We start from the raw sequence: 16,246 nt of genomic DNA on the forward strand, positions 1-16,246 counted from the left end.
CCAGGGTTCCGCCTGGAGCTGACGGGGAGACTCAGCGGGCTTCGCCAGGCGGTATAAAGACAAGATGCCAGGATACTTCTGCTGGAGAGGCCATCATCTCGCACCACAACAAACAACCCCCCTTGAGGCAATCCCTCAAATCAAACCAGTCAATCAAACCATCACAGCAACCGCGGTGAAGGCGATCAACACCGACCCCTTCAATCTTCGCCCGTTGATCCAGCTCTCCACCGAATCCATCTTGTCATCATCCGCTAATTAGCTGTTTTCGCCCCCGTCTCTCGGCATCAACAAGCGAGCGCAGCGTTCGCAAACGGACTGCTGTTTTGGCTGACCGCCTGTGACGGAGTGTTTGTGACTGTTTGCCCCAGGCCTCTCTGGCCCCCGGACGCTCACTGCCTGCATTGCTCGCCTCAGCAGCAAACCACAGGGACGGCTCAGCGCACCGCAGCACAACCAGGTGCCAAACAACCACTGAAAGTTTAGCGGAGGCTCGGTAATTTAGGTCGGTACCTCGTCGAGTCCTGCAGGCCCCGGTACCTGGCGTCAGCCCCGGGGGCCTGGAACAGCACTGTGCGCGCACTGGGCACCCCCACTAATTGCTCGGCGAACAGTGCACCCACCGCGATTGACCAGCGCCTGTTGCCACTCAGGACCACGCACAGGCACGCGCCCGCTCGCTGCCTCAGGATCCCATCTACGCGGCCCCCCCCTTTCGCGTCCTCCGTGTCGCGGGACAGCCAGGTACCGCGCGAGTGGCGCCGCCCGCAAAAAGGTACCTCCCCCTTCGCACCCACCCCCAACCTCAGGTGCGCAGCTTGCCAGCCTCTGGTCCAAGGGGAAAACACCACCCACCCACCCGCCGCAAGCCAGGGCCCAGTATCGCAGCCCCGGCAACAACAAAGCGCCGCCCGCACGCACGCACTTGCCGTGGTCAGGCTGGCTGGTTGCCCCGTTTTTCGCACCGCTGTCTCGGTTCCTGGCCTGCTCGGGGAGGCCTCTGAGTGCTGGAGACTGGCGGTCCAAGGTGCTAACAATTTGTTGTCGATAGGACTCGTCATTGTCAGGCAATTTCACATCGTTGTCCGCAACCAGCTGTCTGTCACAAGGGGTTGAAGCTTGTGGCTGTTGGCTGTAGCTCCCGTCTATTGCTCTCTGTTGCTCTGCTGCTACCGTACCAACCAGAAACACAGTACGAATTAGCGCCGCTCACTGGGCCCGCTCAAGCTCCCCAAAGTACTCCTCCCTCGGCGTCACTGCGCCGCCCTCCCTCTGCGTTCTCTGGCCGCTGCCACTCCCTCCCCAACAACCTTGTCCATTCGCCAAACGCCAGCCCCCCAGGCCTAAGCCCAAGCCCAGCCAGCACCTGCCTTGGCCCTTAACTTACCAGTCACCACCTGGCACCTGCACCTGCACCTGGCACCTTACTCCTTGCACCTTGCACCTTGCCTATTCGTACCTTGCCTGCCTGGGCCTGCCTTACCTTTTTCCCTGTCCCCTTCCCGCTACCTGACCTAAACCAAACCAAACCCCCTTCTGACGTCCTCTTTCCGCGTCCAACTTTCCTCCTCCTTCTCCATCCCATCCCCCATCGACCCGCAGCCGCCGCTCGCGTCCCATCTCGCAACCCAACGCAACCTCTGCAACACTCTCGTCTCCGACCGCTCACCACTCCATCTCCATCTCCATTCCCTCCAAAACAGACACTATGGCTGAGATCCGCCGAAAGCTCGTCATCGTTGGCGATGGTGCCTGCGGTAAAACCTGCTTGTTGATGTGAGTTGGCCTGAAGCACCCCCGTCGGCGTCCCCCGTTCCCCAGCCGCCAGCCCAGCCCATCCAAGGCTGGATGTTGGCATTTGGCAGAGGCCGCCGCCCTTCGCCGTCACCATCCCCATCCATCCATCAAATACTAACTCGTCTGCAGTGTCTTCTCCAAGGGCACTTTCCCTGAGGTAAGAATTGGCTCGATCACCCCGATCCTCTTCGCCGATCTCCCCCGTTGAATCGCCGGCCCCATCATGACGACGCCTATCTCGAGGCGCAATCCCTTCACAATCGACCTCACTCCATCGCCCAACAACCACAACGTGCACCCCCATCATCACTCCCGCTGACTCTGTCTCTCCCTTCAGGTCTACGTCCCCACCGTTTTCGAGAACTATGTCGCCGATGTCGAGGTCGATGGCAAGCACGTCGAGCTGGCCCTATGGGATACAGCTGGTCAGGAGGATTACGACCGTCTTCGACCCCTGTCCTACCCCGACTCCCACGTTATCCTAATCTGCTTCGCTGTCGACTCCCCCGACTCCCTCGACAACGTCCAGGAGAAGGTACGATCACCCGCCGCGGCTACAGCTGCACGCCCCGAATTCCCTTGGGATAACGCCTTTGCTGACACGTGCCTCAACCGCAGTGGATCTCTGAGGTTCTGCACTTCTGCCAGGGTCTCCCCATCATCCTCGTTGGCTGCAAGAAGGATCTGCGATACGACCAGAAGATCATTGAGGAGCTCCGAAAGACCAGCCAGAAGCCCGTCTCCCCCGAGGAGGTAAATATACCCACCAACCCCATCCCAGGCTACATTCACGCAGCGCTTGGCGTGCATATATACATGCACCAAGCACTAGGGAACACCAAAGTCGCCTTAAATCAAGAACCATGACTAACCACATCATGTCTTTAGGGTGAGGAGATCCGCAAGAAGATTGGCGCCTACAAGTACCTCGAGTGCTCTGCCAAGACCAATGAGGGTGTCCGCGAGGTGTTCGAGCACGCCACCCGCGCTGCTCTCCTGTCTCGCCAAGGTCGCAGCGGCAGCAAGAAGCACAAGTGCCTTGTCCTGTAAATGGGGACATTGTGCCCTTGAGCGGAACACACACGTACCTGTTCGGCTCGACCCCCGCGTGGTAATCCATCATCGTTCTAGTTCACCTCAACTTGACCCCGGCTGTTCAGATGATACGGGTTTGCGGCAGTCAAGATGGCGACGGCTGTCGATGTGCATCGGTTTTCTCGGAATCTGGAGTTTGATATCGTCTCGCTCATGCCAAGGTCCATCAGCTTATTCGCCAATCCCCTGTCGGGCTGATGGTTCTCCTCGGCGAGGACCATCGACTCCTCTTGATCTCTACGATGGGGGTCTGAGGGGGCTGTGCGGGGGAGGGCTTCATGCTGCCTGATACCTCGTCATTTTTCTTATTACCAGTGGCAGGCGAGCGGGACCTTGTTTTATGTATCTCTGCGTATTTGCGTATGGGGACGGCGGGCCAGATGTTTTTTTGTGTTGGGGCAGCCGAGGAGGAGGATGAGGGCGGTCTCTCTACCTTGTCTCTATCTCTGGTTCTAACTGCTGTCTCCCTCTCGTTTCCAGTAACTGGAGACGTCTGGGCTGACGAGGGAAGGATGGGGAAGAGATGAGAAGTGAAGGCCCTTGTGGACTGGTTGCGCGCGAGTATGTGTGTGTGGAAACGGGGTCCGGCTGGGGGAACCGAGCCGGGCCAGGCGATAAATCTTTTCATTTTCTCTCGAAGCCTCGAACCGTTACTTAGACCATGGAGATGGGACATCTATTGCGTAGGGCCTGCCTGTTTAATCTCTGTTGTTTTTTGCCGTCATAATCTCGATCGTTCTGGCTTCTTGCGAGTGTATGTCTATCTTCGTGTTTGTGTCGTGAATGACCTATCAACGACAGACGTTTGGTGTGTATCAGCATCAGTCCAACTATGGATTAGTCGTTTGTGTCTTTCCATGAGTCTCTATGGTGCCCATCTCCCGATCTACGGTTGACTCGATTATAGTGTTGGCTATCCCTTATCCGGTGACATTACCTGTGCCTCAGCTTATCCATCTATGACGTCTCAGGGCCTAGCTCTAGCAACTCCGCATATCCTGCCTAGTCGCACCACCCTTTGTCCGGCTGCTCTCCCTTTCTCACTTCTGGTGCCGAGGACTGCCTTGGCCCGATTCTGGGGTCATGTGCCACTCGTTCCACTCGCAGTTGCACATGGGCGTATTACTTGAGGCCACCGGTCGCTGACGGCTAGACCGGGCGATGTAATCCCCGGGGGTCCTTCGGCCTCCATGCCGCATCCCACGTCACAAGAGGTACCTGCGAGTTAGTGGTTGGCAGTGCTGTAAACGGGGCGGCGCCAGAGCCGAGGCCTAGGCTGACTGTGTTGGCCTATGTGGCAGTACAGGTTATGTCTCCGGATCGTGTGAGGGAAGGTTGAGGCGCCTAGGAGGGCTGAGGCTGGGACGGGGCTTGTTATCTTACTTTGTTAGGTGGGAGCGCTATCGTGGAGGGGGAGGGGCAGAGGTGTCATGGCGAGTGTCACGTTCGCGGTGGGCGGCTCGGGCGGGGATGGAGAGGATATGACAGATGGCAGATGGCAGATGGCAGATGGCAGATGGCAGATGGCAGATGGGCTTTATCATACGGTATTACTTGATCAAGATGATCAACTGGATCAACATTCATGGGTAGTTTAATGAGTGAATGAAGAAATGAGGTAGACTAGGTGGAATGAAGGAGTGCAACAGCTAAGTAAGCAAAATCACATGAACCTCATCAACAAACGATGTCATAGTTCGGCCAACCGAAGTGGCCATTCCCATTCCATCCATCACCTCTTCAACACAACGCAACGAATTCAGCCTCCCATATGAACTACTACTGGTATCCCCGCTCCGTAGCCCTTCCCCCAAGGCCAAGGGCAGATGCTCCGCGCATCATCGGCGTTGGCCGCCGGCAGCCGCAGAGTGGCTAGCTTAGACGGGGCAGTGCTAAGAGCGGCGTTGAGTGGTTAGTCTAGAGTCGGCTGCAACGACAGGAATAGACTGAGGCCAAGGGGAGCAGACGGAAAGGAGCAGGATGGAAGAGTGCGGGAATAGGGCTTCATCTAGATGGATGTGGGAAGAGAGAGGAGAGGGAATACTTACGGCACCGCAAGCACCGCAGTCCTTGCTGTCACCAGAGATGGAGGCGCTGCACTTGGGGCAGGTCGCACCGTGGTAGTTGACGAGGGGCTCCATGTTAGTGGTGTTGTGTGTTGTGTGTTGTGTGTTGTGTTGTGGTGGGTATGTCTAGTGTGTTTGGTGATGTGTAATATCGTCGTCTTCGTTGGATGGGCACTTGAAAGGAAGAGAAAACAGAAGAGGGAGGGAAAGAGAAGAAGAAGAAGGGAAAGAAAGGAGGGTCAGGTGTAATAAAGGCCCGTTCCTTTCCCAGACGCCTCCGCCGCCTTGCTCGCTCGCTCGAACAATTTACGTACCCTACAGCCTGCGGCGGGGCGGCCACGAGCGCACCACCACCACCCAGAAGCGGGGGTTTCAGTACGTAGCGGCTTTCCGACCGTTGCGATTCGTCGTCACGCGGGGGGGTCAGGAAGAGGAAGCCCACATTACGTCCAACTCTGCGGCGCTGAAGGCGGGAGAGAGAGAGAGGTGGGCAAGGATTCAGCCAAGGGCCTTGCTCAAATGGACCGCATAGCTAGGTCTAGTGACACACACGTGTATGGGTAGAAGAGAAGCCAGCGGGCCGTGCCTTGCGTGCAGAGCAGAGCCAACGCGAGAGAGACTCCGAAACCGCGAGACTCCGACGGCGCGAGAACCGCTGGGAGGGGGCGACGTCGCCGGCTGGTAACTTCGGTGGGCCACTCGGAGGACACACAGTCGGGTGAGGAACAGGTCATGTCAGGCCGTGCCGCGATGGGGGAGATCGAGCGGTGAAAGGGGACGAATACGAACGACGAGGGAACGCTGAATCGTCCAAGTGTCTATACAAGAAATGGCAAATGCCTATAAATGGCAAACAAGTCGCTAGCTAGTAGCAGCAGCAGTTGTATAGGTAGTCGTAGTATCGACAGTTCATACAAGCTGCTCCCGCGACAAATCCGCAACGACCCCAAAACGCAGTCCTGAGAGGGTTTTTTTATCCAGTCCAAAGATCCCATCTACTTCCACGCCAAGCTCCGGCCCATGTCTTTGTGTGATCCCATGTGTGTAAAGACTCTAATCTTCTTGTCTTTAGCCCACGCCGCCGCCCTTGACTTACAAAGCGACGCCAAGATGCATCGTGCCTGACCACCCACCCTGGCTGGGCTTTCTTTTGGTACAAGGGCCCTGTAATATAATCGTACATGTTTCTTGTCACGGCAAGGGTCTGTGTCTATCCGTCGGCCTTCGGCTCTTTTTTTATACACATTGCGCCGACCCGTCCTTATCTGATCGCGAGGTGTCAGTCCACGCCCTGAAGTAGTGTAGGTGCGCGCCTTGGCATTTCGGCTGCGCATCCGCAGATGACAGGACATGTATGCCAAGGGCAAAGATGGGGAGACGGGGGGATCTGAACGGGCAACGTGGGAGAGGAATAAACATACTGCTGACAATCTTCTGCACCGCCTGCACGACGCTTATCACCATGACGATGGAGCCAAACCCCACGACGGCGTACGCCATGTACGTCCGCCAGCTGCGCGTCGTCAGCTTGATGTAGCACATGGGCGGCAGGATGTACGCCATGGCCACGGCGCTCGTCGCGCCCACGAGCTCGAACACGGCGCCCAGGTCGCACGTCACCAGGCTCAGCACCATGGCGGCCAGGACCAGCCCGGTGCTGAAGAGCAGGTGGCGCTTCATGTCGAAGGGCTCGTCGGGGTAAAAGTACGTCAGCATCACCTCGCGGCACACAAACGCCTCGAGCGGCAGCGTCGTCAGCATGTTGAGGCCGAAGCAGAGCCGCGCGATGTTGACCATGGTGTTGTCCGCCGGGAAGTTGTTGAGCACGTTGCCCAGCGTCTTGTCACCAAAGGTCAGGAAGCCGCCCAGCGCCAGGATCAGGCATGCCAGCATGGAGATGCCCGTCGAGTAGTGCGTCACCCGCGAGAAGTTGTCGATGGTCGGCGTCTTGAGCGATCCGTAGATGAGCAGCGAGTTGTGATGGCAGACAAAGGCTGTTCGTTGTTAGTCGAGTTCTATGTCCGTACGTCGGCTAGCTCCACCCGTTGTAGTCGGGGATATCACTAGGACCGGAAATCTTACCAAAGGAAATGACTCCAATCGCCTGGAAGAAGCCGCCGTTGATTAGGAGCTCATCGTGGCCAAACGAGCCTCGTAGCGACGAGGGCGTGAGGATGCCTTGGATGAGCACCACGACAACAATGACCAGCATGCCGATCAGGGCAAAGGTGCTCGCCTTGGCCAGCTATTTCAAGAAAAAGCCATTAGTCCATTCCTTTTAACGCAAGAGAGCGGGGCGGGAGCGGGAGCATCTCGAACCGCAGGGACAAAAGCTGCCTCTGTGAAAGAGACAATCCCTTCCCCCCTGCTCGACTGCCCCCCCCCTTTTTGTTCTGGCGATCCTCACCTTTGCAATGTCTCGGTACAGCGTCAATGGATATCCAATGCCCATGATGAACACGGCAATTGCTACCTGTCGGTTCGCTAGCAGCCCGAGGACCGGTACGCCGGGTAGCTCGGGCCACACGGCCTTCAGGACGTGCGGGATGGTGTCGCCGACGATGACGCCGTACGCAACCATGCCGCCAAAGGCAAACACCCACTGGGCCAGGCTGATGGCGATGAGCCCCGTGCGGCCGAAGCAGTGCTCCACGGTGCCCTGGAAGTGGCTCGTGCCGCTGAGCTTGCTGTTGATGACGATCAGGCAGATGGTCCAGTCGACGATGACGGTCAGGCCGACCAGCAGGGCGACGCCGGCCAGCAGGCCCGCCTGGCGGATGGCGTAGGGCTGGCCGATGATGCCGGCGCCGATGATGGAATTGGCCATGTTCATAAAGGCCGACTTGAGGCCCGACTTGGGCCGGCGCAGCTCGTTCTCGGCACGCTCCTCGGCGTCGCCAAACGAGTTGGCCAGGGCGACGCTCGGCGCCTCCATGTCCGTCAGGAGCGGCATGCGGTGGGCGCGGCCGGGGCTCGCGGGCTCCTCCATCTCCATGGAGCCGTCCGACATGGACCGCCGGTGGCCCTGCGTGGCGAAGGCGCCATCGCTGTTGCTGACGCCGACGATCTCGGGCGTGAGGTCGAAGCGGACTCGGTTCGGCGTCCTCGGGGGTTGCGCGTGGGCGTCGTCGTAGGCGGGCGGCGGGCCCTTGGCAGCCGGATGAATGCCCAGGGCGTTACCGTTACCGTTGCTGCCGTCGTCATCATCGCCGATGCCAAAGTAGCCGTCGTCGTCGTCGTCGAGGCGGGAGCTCAGGAGGCCGCGGTCCTCGCCGTGCGGGTTCGCGGCGCCATTGTTCCTGGCTTGCGTCATTGTCGGAGGGGAGCAGCAGCCGGGACTCGCGTGCACATTTTCCCCCGGGTTGAGCAGAGAAGGATAATGGAGAAGGGGAGAAGGCGAGCGGAGGGCTGCGAGGCAAAGGACGGTATCGCGGGCGATATGCGGGAGTCGCTTGATTGCGTTGCGTTGCGTTTTGCGTTACGTTGTCACTCCTTGGCCCCCCGGATAAGGCAGCGTTAGCACAAAGCCCGTGCAAGCCGCAGCGAGGGTCGTGGGATGGGAAGGCCTGGGATTGGCGGGCGGGCGCCGGGGGGGTTCAGTGGACGGACGCTTGGCACAGTGGGAGTTTGGCCTCTGAAGCTTCACTGAAGGGGACCCTGTAATCCGCGGGTCCAGGGGAGGCTGATGTGTCTTCAGCGCTCGTACTTCGTACTCCGTATCGTACTTCGTACAGTATGCGGCTGGCGATGGCGCTAAAGGGGGCCATCATATGGGGCCTCACTTATGCAGGGGCGCGGGTCCGTCTGTTTTAGCAGCAGGCCAAGCTGAAAGAGCTCGACATGTGTAAGACTTTGAAGCTCCCAGTGCTGTAGCGTGAAATGTACTGTACCTATGTCAAAGGCATGCAGCTGACCGGCATGTGGCACCCCCTTTTGTCCCCCATATCCAGCCCTGAATAGACATTCACCAGACGCCCTTTTCCCCATCTTCACCACCCATGATGCCTTATTTGTTCTGGAAAACATCCCCAGCCATGACCAGGTATACTGCGTCTCAACTGATTGGACAGTGACGCGAAAAACAGGGGCTTTGGACGTAGGTAACATTATCTCCCCCTTATGCTTTGGGGCAGCCTGTTCCACAGCTCGCCAGACAAGTCTCGCTATTATTACCACCTGTCCCGCGGAATCGGGAGTTGCCATCTTCCGAGACACGCGTTGAGCTACGTCGCAACGCGAAAAGATGGGGGACTGTTGAGGGTTGTGGTGTGATGCTCTATCAAATTATTGGTCACACTCTCTCTGGCAACGAAATGTACTATCTAATCCTTAAAGCCAGTTCGAATAGCTATAGTTTCAAGCGGTGCAGGGATTTCCTGACCGCCAGCGATATTTTATTCGGCACTGAACATGATTCAATTTCTTTGTACGAGTCCGTACGAGTGTCGACCGTCTGCTTCCCTAGACTCCGAACTAGGCAATCACTTGTGCATGCTCATGCCTCTCCCTGCAACGCCGGTTGAAGAGCCGCATCCGCTGTTACTTCTCGTGTGCCAACGCCGCATTGTCCTGGCGGACGTCCGCCTCGGTTCCACTTGGTGAACGGCACGATGCCCGCAAACTCCCAATCTAGGACGCCTATGATCTTGCTGGAAGAGACTTCGACGATGAGATTGGCAAAGCGCAGGTCCCTGTGGGCAAGCCGCAGTTTGACCTTGTTCAGCTCGTTGGCGAGCGTAGGGACGATGGCTACGAAGGTCTCTAGGCGAGGGATCACGTCCCACATATATGCGAGCTTCTCATGGATGCGTATTAGACCAACATGCTTGAGGATCTGCGCCGAATTCACGTATACGTATGTCGAGTGCGGTCGTATTATGTTGAGAGACGGAACTGTCTCGCCCTCCGGCCACAAATTTAGGCTCGCAACTTGCCGAACGTCTTGTCAACCATCGCCCCGAGCTTAGTTTCCCAGTTGTCGTCGAGAACTAAGCCTCCTATACATTCCCATGGACGGGCCTGTAGCTGGGAGAGGAAGTCGATCGCCCCAGGATCTGGCCAATCTGTCCATCGTCCAACTTGTCATGGATTTCACAGAAAGTCACACCCTTGATCCGGGAGAGCAGTAAAAAAAACATCGTGGCCGGTTGTGTTGTACCCGGAAAGATCCCACTATAGCACCCGGTAGGTCGCGTGGTATCCTTAGAAAGCCACGCCATGACGGTAACTTTGTTCCTCGTCTCAACTACGAGCAGGTGGCGGCCCGAAACGCGGAGTACCAGCTCGATGTGTCCGCATGGGTTGTGCTGGGCGGTAGAGTGATCATGCAGATGGAGTGGCATTCTGTCGCCACTGCGGGATGGCCAACGGTTGTAGCTTGAGGCAGCCCGGTAGCCTCTAGAGGAGCTTTGATACGTAGCACCTCCGAAGATGTTGGGCGGAAGGTGCTCGGATGGTGAACCCATGACGATGGTTTGTGTGTTTGATTGCGGTCGTGATTGGTGACGTTTGATTGTCAGTGGAACAGTCTTTGGACTATCCTTCAACTCGGCGACTATTACTTGCTGCTGCAGAGTGACTGATGCCGGACGTAATACGGAGGGCAACGTCACAGGCTCTCTAGCCAACCTGGCACACAAGGTAGAACTAAGCAGTTGCCCATCACATGAGCAAGTTAGGTTTCGGCTGTGCAACGATGAGGTATAACGGGGCGGCAATATGAGCATTCTTCGGAACGGACCGATACTAGCTTCTGAGCTAACCTTCTGGAAGTCTGATATCACATTTCATCATAACGGCAAGGATCTAATCAAGTATGGTTAACGCAATGTGTGCGTTTAAACATTCTTCTTTGTTGTAGAAAGTGTAACCATCTGGCACGGCTTCGTTTCTCGGGCCTGTTTCGGCCTCGAGTTTGTTCTTCACAGCTCGGCCATGTCTATCGTTGTCCTCCACCAACCCCTGAATTGGGTATCATATATATGTCAATGTAATCTTCCACGTCGCACCACCGGTTCCAACAATCCTAGCCTCTGCTCGCTCCGGAGTTCGGCTTCCAACAAAGCGTGTCTATCAGGGCTCTCTAACATGTCCAAGCACGAACACCGTCGTGCGTCGATCTAGTGTGGGTTTCGCCGGTGATGATGTATTCGTCTCCTCAGATGAAAAAATGCATGCGTAAAGCAGTATTAAAAGAGTGTAGTGCCGCGCCTGGTCCCATCTAGGCCAAGAGGGCGAATAATGTTACTATACAGAAAGTGAATGCGTAGGGGGCCTGTGTCAGGGGCCCAGTGGGTGCTGATGAGTCTTTGGAGTCTTTGGTGTCGCTGGTTGACTTGCTCTGCTCGGCGGTAGCAGTGTCAGTGGCGACTGTTTCTTTGCCAAGGCCTAGGTCTGCCTTTGCGGATGCTGTGGTGTCAGGGAGCACGCTCACATGAGTGCTTTGTGTGCTTTCAGCGTGAAACGTCGTCTTGGTCGCCTGGCCAGAAGAGCTCGACGAAGACGAAGACGTCTCGCTGCTGGAGCTGTCTGTAATGGAGCTCTTGGCAAAGCCTGTTATCCAGTTAGTAATTGCTTCAGGTAGATTCTTGGGCCGGCTTTGACATACCGATACGTCGCTCGTCCTTGTCAAAGACGGCGTAGACGTTCTTGATAAAGGTGTCTCCAAGAAGCCAGGCTCCCTTGACGACTTCATGGCCGTAGATGTTGCTGGTACAAGTTCCCGATTTGCTCTTGGGTGAGATCCAATCCTTGGGGGAGATGACGTAGTTGACACCAGAGAAGCCAATGGTTAGGTTCTTGTCACTGTCACAAGGGACAGTCCAGGTGGTGTTGTCCGAGCTATAAGCTCCCGGAATGAGGCTGTGGAGGCTCGTAACGGAATCGCCAGGGCCAAAGATGAACGAGGTACCGGTATCGATGTAGCTAGGAAGTCCACCAACGCCGGCTCCGGTTCCGTCGTAAGACATATCATCCAACTTGATAGACCAGTCGTCACCTTCTTCGAGAGAAGTGTAAGTGATGTCGCCGGTAAATTTGTCCTTGTTGGTGCTGCCAAAGCTAATCTCGCCCTTGTTTGTGCCGTCAGAGGCTCGGTTGAGGGCAACGCAGAAGATGTTCTTGGGGATGTCGTTGGACGCAGCCACGGTGTCGAGGAAGTTCTCGTTGGCGCCAGTGTTGAGGGAAAGACCCAGGATGCCGTCAAAGGCGAACTGGACGAACTGGTCCGATGTGGTCGTGGCGAGGCCAAATTGGTACTGGAAGCTCATTCCTGCCAGATTGAACGTGTCCGTGGCCAGCTTGCCGCTGACCTTGCCGGATCCGTAGGCAATAGAGAAGGCTTCGGTGGACGTTTTGAGAGAATCCGAGTCGCTGGGTCCGAACAAGTTGTGCATGGAGCAAGCATCGCTACCGCAGTCTGAGCCCATGACCCAACTCGAACCAGCGCCTGTGTCGATGAGCATATACATCGTCTTCTTCTTGGAACCAATCTCGACTTCAACAAAGTATGAGTAGTCGGTACCATCCTGGTCAACCCCAGCACTCAATTTGCCGTCGGGATCGTCAGCCTGCATGACCTCGTACACATTGTTCCGCTTCACTAGGGAATTGTCGCCAGGAGCGTTCGGGAGGTGTCGTCTAGCATACTTGGTTGCTAATCGAGCTGCCTCTTGGTATGCTCTCTCGGATACTGATCGGCTGGGCTGTAGGATCAATTGGGTTAATGCAAGGATCAGAATGTTGGTGGACCTGTTGTGCAACTAACCTGAGCGGTCCTCTGTTTAATATTGAAACGCAGGTCCTTTCCATCAATGCTCCTCCGGTTGTCACCAGGTAAGTGTGAACGCTTCTCATTCTCGGCTTCCTCACGCCACTTCGGAGCGTACGGGAAGAAGGCGTGTGTCGATGAGGCCCATAGTGCCAGGTGTGCTAACAGAACGGCTGGACGCATATTGTATTGGCGAGGTGAGGAGGATCAAACGTCCTCAACAACCAGGTTCCTCGGCGGATCCAGGTTGATTATATACCAGTGGACCACTGGAAGGACAAGTCGAAACGGCCGGTGGTGACGCAAGCTGGTGAAGTCAACCCGTCTCGGATTGTTTTAGTGCGGGCCCGTCGATGGAGATCCAAACAAAGGAGGAGACGAGGCGAGTCAGAGAAGGCGAGGCGAGTCAAGAGACAAAAACCTCGATCGCACAAGCGACGGGCGCGGTGGATTATGGATTAGAGATTATAAGGCCGGCATCGCCCTGGAGGAACAAGGAGACACGACACGACACGACACAAGTGGATGCCGAGTAGATGCAAACAGACAAGACAGCAAGCGAAGCAAAAGCGTAGGTGGACAGCGTATGTGGACAGCACAAGCAACAACAAGCGCGGCGAATGCGGACGGTCGCGGGCTGGGCTGGGCTGGGCGTCCTGTTTTAAGAATGCACCTGCACCTCCGAATAGACAGACAGGTAGGCCACGGTCAGGGATCGAGAGGCCGAACGAGGGACCGGGATGGTCGGGACGAGGGCGAGGGCGCGGGCGCGATGTGGAGAGGGGCTGGAAAGGCGAGGGAAAAGAAACAAGCAGCAAGAAAAACAAAGAGATGCAATGATGCTAGCAGACGAAACGAGACACGCAGAGGAGGTGGCGAATATGCAGAGAATGAGGAGAAAGAGGAGAAGAAAAGAGGGGGGGTTTCGGGAGAGAGAGGATGAATGTGAAGAAGAGGAGGAGGTGGTGGTGAGCGAGGAGAAGAGTGGTGTGGGTGTAAAGGGACCCGGCTCTACTTACACAAGGGTACCACTACGACCACCACCTGTGACCAGCTGCGAGAACGGTTGCGAGACAGCCAGCCGCCAAATCTAGGTACGGAGCACTCACTCCAGATTGCTGCAAATCGTCCAGTCCGCTGCGCTACTGCGTATGTACCAAGGCGCGCTACAATCCCGGTCAACCGTCCAGCCCAGAACGGCTGGAGCTGGTGCTGGAGCTACCACCAGACCAGGGGGCCCTTGGGGGAAGCGTCCTGGTGGCGTCAGTGCCATGGCCGCCCATGACGATTGCCGGTTGGCGATGGACGGTGCCCTGAAAGCCTGGATTCCTGGGCCTTTGGGGGGCGTACGCAGGGAGAGCATGACTTGCGAGACACAAGCACGGCGAGATGGGCGACAAGTCAACCACGGTGACACGAGACCGAGAGGCTCAGGGGTAGAGGCCCCACGGGCTCCATCATGGCTTGCGTTGGAGCACTGCAGTATGCATGCCAGTCAGTCTATCTGTCAGTCAGAGGTCAAGAGGAGGCACAAGAGACAGCCGCCATGCACAGACTCGCCAGACGCCGCAACCAGCCCGCCCGTTATCCCTCTGACCCGCCGCCGCTCCGGGGGGCTAATGGGTTTATCTGGAGTATCGCCAGGGGGCCGCTCTGCCCATCACCGGCCGTGAATGGACGAGCCCACCGCATGTTCATCTCTCGCGCAGGGGTGCGCCGCCCGCCGCTCGTGCTTCGAGCTGGCTCGGGCTGGTCGCTAGCTGCTTGCGGCCATGAGAGTCGAGGCCCCTTGGGTGGTCGACTGGGGGCCCCCTTGGCCTGGGAGTCCCTGGAGCGCCCTTGTCATGATGGTGGATGGAGCGAGTTTACGGTGCGCCGCCGACTGGAGGACCGAGGACGTGACATGGGGCTGTTCAAAGTATGGCGCGTGCGGCAGTATCGGCCGAAAAATCGTCTCTTCTGCTGGTGCTATTGCTGTTGCCCTTTGTCTGCTCCTATCCAAGTTTCAGCCTCCCACCATCGGACTTTTTTCAAAGTGTCATGGTGGATATGAGAGGTCATCTATGTGGAGGGACATGCTTTGTTGAGCCGCCACAGACAATGCATCTGTCACTCCCCCTGATGTGATACGCAAGCAAGCACGGGGTACTACTGGAGCAGACAAATGCCCGCTCGACTGTGCCTTTCATCGTACCTGGCATGGCCGATCGCCAGCTGTGAGTCTGCTGTGTCACAGTACCTGCTCAATGAAATAATAATCAGAGCAAGCGTCTGGGCATACATCCTACGAAGTACCTCCATCACCAACCATCACCACTCCAGCCGGCCCCCAGAGAGGCCCTCGTCTGCTCCCACCACGAGGCCAAGGCCGCTCCACAGTGACGCTCCAGCGGGGATAACGCAATGGGGAAGCTCACAAGCCCTTGGGCTCCCCCTGCAGCTCAACCCCTGGCACCATGCCCGCGGCCCACCCGTGCTAAACCCAATGCCATTCACCTACTCGCCGCTCCGTCGACGAGAAGCAGCGAGCAGCCGAAAGGGACGATCGGGCTTCATGGCTAGCGGGCTGGCCAATCCCTGTCTCAGCGACATCCCGGCCTCGCGCAGGCCATTGGCGGCCAGGTCTCTCGTCCATGGCTCCCACTGGAAACCCACGCAGCTTATCCAATGTATCGATGAGCGATCCAGTCATGGCCTTTGATACGTGTAGATGGGCTGGGCGAGAACGCCACCATGCGAAGTGCTGACGGCTCATATCCAACCATCAAATTTGCGTCCAAAGTCCCGTTGTCAGATTTCCCAGAGCATGGCGCGACACTACGGTATCCTCAACGCCCGTAAAACCCGCAAGCTCATCCTCCGGGCTTCCAGGGCTTCCAGGGCTCCGCCTTTTATGGTTCTGGTATTTTGGTACGTGATGCTGTCGTATCGCGACCCCAATTCGGATCCCGCAGTGCCCGGGCCAGCTTGAGGCCGTCGGTTGCTTTGATCGGCTCAATGCGACGGTGCGGTGGCCCCCTTTGCCATCCGCCCTGGCCGCTGGCCTGAGGTGAGACGAGACGACATGGGATGATCAGATCAGGGTCCCGATTCACTCGAGTCTGCCGCAAATGCGACCTGTAACTAGCATATCACGGGTGGTTCATCGTGCCTGTCGGCATGTACGACAGACAGACGCTACGTCTGAGATCCCCAGTCGTTGACTGGTCAAGGAGCTCCCGGAGCTGCGGATCGAGCTGCGGCGTGATAAGGTGGCAAGCATAAAAGCAAAGGCTAACCCACGAATTTGCAGTTTCGGGCACCCCCAAACACGAACCGTCGGAGGCTGAACAAGGTGTCAGCGGCGGTCAAGAGAGAAAACCCTGTCGATCGCGACCCTGCCATGACGTTCGGCATACACCCGCCAAACTCCTTCGTATGAAATGAGGGGGAGGGGAGGAGACGAAAGGAGACGACCGGCCGGGCAGGTCAGGACCGATTTGGACAAGAGGGGCGATGCCTGGTGACATTGGATCAGCGT

General features: G+C 57.2%; 4 protein-coding genes across 4 annotated transcripts; 2 read left to right on the forward strand and 2 right to left on the reverse strand.

Moving 5' to 3' along the window:
* Positions 1–1,412: 1,412 nt before the first annotated feature.
* Positions 1,413–2,953, forward strand: BGZ61DRAFT_220181 (GTP-binding protein rhoA). The gene is made up of 5 exons (XM_046238099.1): positions 1,413–1,776; positions 1,927–1,954; positions 2,135–2,332; positions 2,416–2,550; positions 2,686–2,953. Exons 1-5 carry the CDS (start codon positions 1,709–1,711, stop codon positions 2,845–2,847), a joined length of 591 nt encoding a protein of 196 aa, XP_046105287.1. The 5' UTR covers positions 1,413–1,708; the 3' UTR covers positions 2,848–2,953.
* A 3,241-nt stretch (positions 2,954–6,194) lies between these two features.
* On the reverse strand, positions 6,195–8,271 carry BGZ61DRAFT_350625 (transmembrane amino acid transporter protein-domain-containing protein; the record flags this gene model as incomplete). The annotated part of the gene is made up of 3 exons (XM_046240251.1): positions 6,195–6,952; positions 7,041–7,203; positions 7,366–8,271. 3 exons carry the CDS (start codon positions 8,269–8,271, stop codon positions 6,195–6,197), a joined length of 1,827 nt encoding a protein of 608 aa, XP_046105288.1.
* Positions 8,272–11,178: 2,907 nt separating this feature from the next.
* Positions 11,179–12,909, reverse strand: BGZ61DRAFT_493296 (aspartic peptidase domain-containing protein; the record flags this gene model as incomplete). Its single annotated transcript, XM_046250633.1, has 3 exons — positions 11,179–11,510; positions 11,566–12,661; positions 12,724–12,909. The coding sequence occupies 3 exons, from the start codon at positions 12,907–12,909 to the stop codon at positions 11,179–11,181; spliced, it is 1,614 nt and encodes a 537-aa protein (XP_046105289.1).
* Positions 12,910–13,110: 201 nt separating this feature from the next.
* Positions 13,111–15,904, forward strand: BGZ61DRAFT_576022 (uncharacterized protein). The gene is made up of 5 exons (XM_046256211.1): positions 13,111–13,751; positions 13,860–14,162; positions 14,222–14,596; positions 14,866–14,942; positions 14,989–15,904. The coding sequence occupies exons 1-5, from the start codon at positions 13,467–13,469 to the stop codon at positions 15,425–15,427; spliced, it is 1,479 nt and encodes a 492-aa protein (XP_046105290.1). The 5' UTR covers positions 13,111–13,466; the 3' UTR covers positions 15,428–15,904.
* The last annotated feature ends 342 nt before the right edge of the window (positions 15,905–16,246 follow it).

This window comes from Ilyonectria robusta (genome assembly GCF_021365365.1).
Source record: "Ilyonectria robusta strain PMI_751 chromosome Unknown BGZ61scaffold_8, whole genome shotgun sequence".
In the NCBI taxonomy this organism is placed as follows: domain Eukaryota; kingdom Fungi; phylum Ascomycota; class Sordariomycetes; order Hypocreales; family Nectriaceae; genus Ilyonectria; species Ilyonectria robusta.